The 7,896-nt window shown below is 42.0% G+C and overlaps 1 protein-coding gene across 1 annotated transcript; it reads right to left on the minus strand.

Annotated features, from left to right (window-relative positions):
- Positions 1-2,891: 2,891 nt before the first annotated feature.
- KBTBD7 (kelch repeat and BTB domain containing 7) lies at positions 2,892-7,627 on the minus strand. The gene has a single exon (XM_007186787.3). It carries the CDS (start codon positions 7,245-7,247, stop codon positions 5,202-5,204), a length of 2,046 nt encoding a protein of 681 aa, XP_007186849.2. The 5' UTR covers positions 7,248-7,627; the 3' UTR covers positions 2,892-5,201.
- Positions 7,628-7,896: the final 269 nt, after the last annotated feature.

Raw genomic sequence — 7,896 nt, forward strand, 5'->3', positions numbered from 1 at the left:
GATCCTAACTAATGTATGAAGTGAGAGGAAAACATTGCCCAGTGATATCTTCTCTGTACAAAGAAAAGCCATAAGGATATTAAGACTGGATCAGGCTGTGCCTTGAAATGACAGCCACTGCTATTTGCTAGTTTCCCCAGAATTAAGGGATAGTTTGCCCCCGAGCCCCTGCTATATTCCTGATTAAGACATGGTAGTTACAAACAGCTAAAATTGCTTTGGAGAAGAATGTAAAAAGGTTGACTCTGTCATAGACAGGTGACTGCCCACAGAGTAGCATGGTTTCTGAGAAAATATGCCTCAGATATGGAGGGGAATAGTATGCAACAATACTGTTCCCTACACCCTGTGTCTTGGATGGTGTTGAGTCCACAAGCTTAAATAAGTGAAGAACAGCAGCTGATGGAACGGATCTGGGTGACAAAATGGCCCAGAGTCAACAAGAGGGCATAAAACGTATTGCCTATCTCGTACTTGAAGACTTGGCAGCTTCTATGAGCACTATCTTGTTTTGCTTTGTTTTGTTAAAAAAACTTGGTTTGTATATATTTAACAATCTCTATGGTTCTAAAAATACCCTATCAATTAATTCTCTTAGGATTGCTAGTTAGCCACATTTTCTATAAACAATTTTGCTTCCTATACTTTCTTGCTCTATCATATTTGCTATAATAAGTATTCTTTTAAAGTTATGATGAAAAGATGTTGAAATTTTTAAGCAGGTAAGGGAGAAATCAGAGGAGAGGACAGAGAAAAGTAAAACAGCTAAGAAGCAAGCAACAGATTTTAGGATTTCAAAGACAAGTAAACTTTCAAGGGCTTCCCTGGTGGCGCAGTGGTTAAGAATCCGCCTGCCAATGCAGGGGACATGGGTTCAAGCCCTGGTCCGGGAAGATCCCACATGCCGTGGAGCAACTAAGTCCATACGCCACAACTACTGAGCCTGAGCTCTAGAGCCCGTGAGCCACAACTACTGAGCCCTCGTGCCACAACTACTGAAGCCCACGTGCCTAGAGCCCATGCTCCACAACAAGAGAAGCCACTGTAGTGAGAAGCCCGTGCACTGCAACGAAGAGTAGCCCCTGCTCACAGCAACTAGAGAAAGCCCGCGCACAGCAATGAAGACCCAATGCAGCCAAAAATAAATAAATTGAAAAAAAAAAAAAAGACAAGTAAACTTTCAAGTTTAGGGGACTGACACAGAACTGCAAACTTTTTATATTTCCAATTCATGAATATTAAAACAAATTCAATTAAATAATTTTAGTTTACAACTCATTCATTATGTTTTATATTTTTTCCTCATTTCAGCACAAATTGGTGCAAATGACATCAGGCAAAACACTGGTTTCTAGTTTAATGAGCAGTGAGTAGCAAATTTATATTTTTAAATTATATTTTAAATAGGTTCCTTATGGGTAGATGCCCTTTTCCAAGCACCTGTTCGCCGGCTCATTATGAGATAAAGAACTCTTGCAATTTACATATCTTGCAATTTAGATACCTAATGAACAGCTGTGATGTCCACAGTTTGAAACACCTGGAACCTATAATTTGCTTTAAATCCTAATATATACACAGCCTTCCTAGACAATATTCATATCACATGTATGTATAACACCTCAAGTTTCAAAGCTTTCATATACACTAGCTCATCTGACCCATTACTTTATTTTTTTTTAAAGTAACATATTTTATACACTTTTTAAAAAAAATTTATTTACTTAAATTTATTTATTTTTGGCTGCGTTGGGTCTTTGTTGCTGCTCGCAGGCTTTCTCTAGTTGTGGCGAGCAGGGGCTACTCTTCCTTGCGGTGCACAGGCTTCTCATTGCAGTGGCTTCTCTTGTTGCGGAGCACGGGCTCTAGGCGCACGGGCTTCGGGAGTTGTGGCACATGGGCTCAGTAGTTGTGGCTTGCGGGCTCTAGAGCGCAGGCTCAGTAGTTTTGGCACACGGGCTTAGTTGCTCCGCGGCATGTGGGACCTTCCAGGACCAGGGATCGAATCCATGTCTCATTGGCAGGCGGATTCTTAACCACTGCACCACCAGGAAAGCCCTGACCCATTACTTTAAATCGCTTACATTTACTTAACTGTCCTTATGTTAATCATCATGAGGAAATTTGAAATTCACAAGTGTCAACTTTGCCTTTGTTCTGAGGTACCCATTAATATTCCCATCCCTTTCAGATGGTAAATGTATATGATTGCTTTAGCTCTATTTTAATAATGCCTTTCCCCCCTTACAAACATTTGAGCAATATATCTTGTGCAAAATGCTAATTCCTTTTTGTTGAAATGTTCTTGGGACTGTCACAGTGTTCTTACCCTGGGTGTGTGGATGAGCTACAGAAGTGTCATAACACCTTTGAAATTATGAAAACATAAACATGTACATTTTTCTGGGGAGTGAGTCAAAAGCTTTCATCAGATTCTCAATAAGATTCAGGTACAAAACAGAAAAAAAAACACTGCTCAACTAGAGGAGATAGAAGGACATTATAATTTAAATTTAATCCTAAACCCAAATTAAGTTTATTTGCTAAATTAGTCTTATATTTTATACTTTTGAAAATACCAATGCTAATCATTTGAATATTTAAATTATTTGAAATAATTTGGGTTCTCTGAGCTTTTCAGACTTCAGGCAGGCAGAGACAAAAAATAAGATCATTCTAAGTCTTACAAATAGTAATCCTGAAAATGACATTATATTGAGCATTTGCTAAAATTTGTGTCAATTAACTGTAAAACTGAGACAAAGGTGCTTTCCTGTGATGAAGGGATTTCAACACTGCTAGTTGTGTCACTCACTATGTAAGCAAGGGTTCTGTACATTTAGCAGAAACTAAATTAAGAGGTCAGAAGGCCTGGGGTTCTAGTGCCAGTTTTATTTGTAACTAACCATGTACAAATCACTTATCTATAAAATAAAGGTTAACATCTATTCCCTAATTCACAAACATATCATGAAACCAAAATCCTTTCTAAGAAAAGCTCTTTGTAAACCAATATTTTACGACTAATTAGCTTATACCTAACTCAAAGGTTGAGAATGACACGTTAGAGAATCTGTCTCTTATCAACTGGTTGCATACCCTAATTCTGTAGATGGATAATGTGGTTGTGATCAGCACTGTCCTATTTCACCTTACAAAACAAAAAGCTATCAACAAGAAGTTATTGGTGAAGAAAAGTTGGTCGAAAAATACTATTAAGATACAGCTTTCCATGTTAAGAGCAGCGCTTGTTGACACCCTTGATATGGAACAAACAAAACTAAAGCATGTTTGCTGTTTTGAAGGAACACATGCTGCTAGGGTAAGAATCTTATTTCACTAAATAATGTTGAACAGAAATGTCCTGTGGACTCTTCAGGTGGCCAATCAAAATGGCTAAGAAAACATCATTTGTGTGTTTGGCTTTTTAAAACCCTTTTCTCCCTCCCTCCTTTTTCTTATTCAAAATTCTGTTCTCCATCCCAGAACACACGCCTCAGTACTCTGCCAGTGTGAAAAAAAAGTTAGCATTTGGTCACTAGAGAATAAACATAGAAGAGGAATTAGCATGTTACTGAACAAAGATTCAAGAAGATAAACTAAGTGGGTACATAAAAATTTATAGAACATAAGCATCTGTATATATACACCATTTATCGTGTATATGTATTGTGACAATCATATGTATTAACAGACCCTCAAAAAGTAAGCACCTGTATGTTCTCGTATTTAACAATGTCAATTTTGTGCAATTTAGTCTCTATTTCTAGACCTTCTCTTATTATGGTGACACAAAACAAACAAAAAACAGACTGGAGCATGGTTCACAGAGAAATATAGGACAGATACAAATAACCTAATAAAATAACCATGTACACCACTGCTTAGGGAAGTATTTTAGAGGAAACATACTTTCACTATTGGCCCCAAATGCTATCATCCACTTATGTTCTTTAACTGTCAACTTTTAATACAAAAATACCTTCAAGCTGATAATCATTTACAGTGACTTACAAAACTGACAGAAAATTTCAATGCTACATAAAACAATTCTATACACAGCTTAAACTTTTAAAGTTCTCTCCTGGCACTTGATGTTAGAGTTGATAGACACAGTAACTACTACTGATCTCAATAAAACACTGTTTTTAGCTTATACATATTTTCAAAACCAGTATCACCTCACAAAAGTCACTTCCTGCTAAAGAATCCTCTAAGACAAACAGCAAAACTATACAGCCAAAATATTGTAGGAAAGCATATAAACTTTTTAAGACAAGGCATGACCAACGGATAAAAATTTACATTACCCAATCACATGTCCAGTGAAAAAACCGTCGTTCCTCTGATTCAACGAAGCATGTATCAGATATAGATGAAAAAATATGGCAACTTACCTATTGTTTTTGGTTTAGAAGGGACTAAATAGTTGGTGATACTACCAGAATGGATCTTTTTAAGATAGAAAAATGGTCATATTTAGCAAATACACATTTTATATTCCAAAAATAAAAATGAAATTTCTTTTAAAACAGTGGAATCCTGATTTTTTTTTTACTTTCTATGAGTGCTTAAGACCATTCTGCACATTATCAAAATGAAATCACTCTTTAATAACCTTAATATATATGTCCAATTTGTTTTCTTTGCAGAGGAGAAGAACACCAAACCAAATTTTAACTGTATTAACTTAGAATCCTAAAAACTGACTATTTGAAAATTTAGGAAATCTACTACTTTCATTATTCTGAAGGAATATATAAACCTTCAAAACCCTACCAACAATTTCTAGTCCAATTTTCTATATAAAAATTAAAAAGCTAACTTCCTCACAACACTAAATAGAATTTAAAAACTAACAAGACTAAATTAGATAATCAAAATATAAACAGTGTAACTAATCAAAACGATTCACTGGTGCAACAAATACTTGAACAAAGAAGAAAACCACCAAGCATTCTAATCAATTATATGGTTCATTGTTTTGCATACTTTAATCTCAACGTTCTGCACAGTAAATTATTATATAGTTGATTTCATGGACTGTTTAAACTTTGTAACATTACATTAGCAATTCAAACATTATCCTTTCTAAACCAAACCTGCAGCCCTAATCAATTTTTTTTTTTTCAGGAAAAGAAAAGGACATCTTTTTAAGATATATTCCATAGCAGTAGAAACATCTTAGTAGTTCAAAATATTTACAAAGAACCCTGCTGATCCTGTGCATTTCGCTGAGGTGCTACCTGTACCCAGACTTCATCATCAGAAAAAGAACTTGAACTTCCTGACTCAGAGTCCAGTTCACTGAATCCATCTAAGTCCCATTCAGTACTAGACTCACTCCGTGCATCATCTTCCTCAGTGATGAAACTCTGACCAGGTTCAAGGCAGGAAGGATAAACACGAGCACAGAGGCAAATAAAGCCAGAGTCAAACTGCAAAAGACCTAACATGGTACCTATATTAATCCACTGGTCTTCCCTAGTATCATATTCATACACAGTCACCCGGTTTTTTTTCCACTGTGGGGTTGTAGAGGTGATGAGGAGCAACTTTTGGCCATGATTGACAATCTGATAGTTGTGGGTCTCAGAGTCCAGGGGAATATTACTAATCCGCCTCCATTCTCCCCTGGCTGGGTTATACACTTTCATGACTGGGATGTCACAGATACAATAGATCTCATCATTGAAGACACAGGCTTCCTGAAAGTCACTGCGTTTAAGAGAAGCACAGTTCAGCCACATATTATGGCCAGGATCATAGCAGAGCATGCGCTTACTGTTCACAGCATAAAGATAGTTCTGAACCACTATTAGTTCAAAGGAATAGAAGGAATGGGGTACAGGAGCCACTAAGGCCCACTGGTTCCTCTGGACACTGTAGCACTCCACCTCCTTCAGTTTAATGCCGGTAATAGGGTCCCGCCCACCCAAAATGTAAATGTAGCCATTGAGGTATGCCACGTCCATGCCCTCACGGCAGAGCAGGCGGTCAGCAAGTTGCTGCCAACTATTCTGGGCTGGTTTATACACCCAGAGGTCCTTCCTGGGCTGGGCGGCCAGATAGATGTCATGGTCTGGAGAGACACAGACAGCTGAGGAGGTGACAGTCTTAGTGTGAGCCAAGCTGGTCAAAGGTGATGGCATTGTGTAAATGTCCCCTGAGTATGGGTCATAGCACAGAAAGGGATCTCTGGGATGTCCAAAGAAGATCACCATCTCCTTGGCACACATACCCAGCCTCTGAGGTGGACTTTCTGCCATGGACACAACAGAGCTGCCGCCGCTGCTGCTCTCTGGCTTTGGCACCAGAGACTTGTACAACATGTCACCATATCGCATCTGCAGGGCTCCTTCGATAAGGTCCAGACAGTATTTCCTCACAATGGGCTTGGTCAGCAGTCCTTCCAGGTAATTCCGATCTTCATCGGTGAAGTGTGTCCAGCGGACACACTTGAAGACTTCTGCAGCGCTGGGACCCCGCTCCTTGGGAGCCGCCTCCAACCACTGCACCGCCACGTGGCACACGGTCCGCTCACTCTCGACGTCTAGACTGTCCAGGCGCAGGACGGCCAGCAGTTGGGCCAGGGTCAGATCTGCCAGAGACTCCTCCCGAATCGAACCCATGCGGCTGAGCTGCTTGAAGTTGTGGGCTATAAAGGACTGGGCCTGTGATCGCAGCTTGTGATGGTCGAAGGCGTCGGCGAACTTGAGGATGGCCGTGCAGTTGGCCAGGTCAAGGCGGCGGGCTAGGAAGGAGGCACAGGCTTCACGCACATACTCGAGCTGCAGCATGTCAGAGGCGGCGTACAGGCGCTGCACGTTGGCCTCACTTAATGACACACGACCCGTGTAGCAGTAATCGACCAGCACCTCGAAGGACTCGGCATCCACATCGTGCATGGTCACGTTCGTCTGGTGACTCTCGTACATACCGCCGGTGAACATGCTCTTGAAGTAGGGACACGCGGCAGCCAGCACGTTACGATTGCAGGAAAAAAGGCGGCCCGTGCCAGGCCCGCTGCCAGGAGTGACCACCTCGATGGTCACATCACAGAGCAGCCGCGCGTCGTAGAAGGACTTGAGCTGGGCCAGCAGGGCTGCAGAATGGGCCGTGTCCTTCAGCTCCTCCGGGCCCGTGAAAAAAGCCGAAACCGAGGGCTTGGAAAGCCTCTTGGGCCGCCTTCCGCCGCGGGGACTGGCGAGGCGGCGAGAGCGCGGAGCTTCTTCCCGGGACTGCATGGTGGAGATGCTGGCGGGGAGCTGAAGACGAGTAAGGATGCAAGGACCGGTCTCTGGCGCCTCCTCACCCTCTGCTCGCTGACGCTAAGACCGCGGTGTCCCTAAAGAGACTGCGCGGGGGCCGCGCTGACTTAACTCAACCCTACGCCGCGGTGCCGCCTCTCTTTAACGCGTAGACAGTGCCTGACTCACCCGTTTCCAGTTCCGCGCCCTTTCTCCGCCTCAGCTCGCACTCACAGGACCCACTGGCTGGAACCGAGCGATCCGCCACCGCCGCGCTGGCAATACCGGTAGGCGTCCAGGAGAACTACGGCTCCCAGGTTGCCTTCCGCGCCTCGAGGTACGCCGGGGCCCTCCGGCCTCTGCCGCTTAGGCGGCTTCACAGAAACCGCTTTGCATGTTGGGAGTAGTAGTTCGAGTAATATCGCGAGGCTTCTGGGGGATGACTGCTTTGACTAACAGAATTAGGAAGCATTTATTCTCCTGGATTTGACGGTTTAGAGCTGTGGGTTTGAACTCCACAGTAGAAGCCCCGTTTTAGTATTCATTAGTTGTGTAACTTTTCTCTGAGAACTTTTCCCTCTTTGCAAAATGGGGATAATAGTATTTCATAGGATTGTGAGGATGAAATGAGATAAACTGCGAAGGA

The sequence above is a fragment of the Balaenoptera acutorostrata genome, chromosome 18 (genome assembly GCF_949987535.1).
Source record: "Balaenoptera acutorostrata chromosome 18, mBalAcu1.1, whole genome shotgun sequence".
Lineage (NCBI taxonomy): Eukaryota > Metazoa > Chordata > Mammalia > Artiodactyla > Balaenopteridae > Balaenoptera > Balaenoptera acutorostrata.

Bases quoted from the DNA above. Each gene is read 5' to 3' on its own strand.
- KBTBD7 (XM_007186787.3), bottom strand. From the start codon at position 7,247: ATGCAGTCCCGGGAAGAAGCTCCGCGCTCTCGCCGCCTCGCCAGTCCC.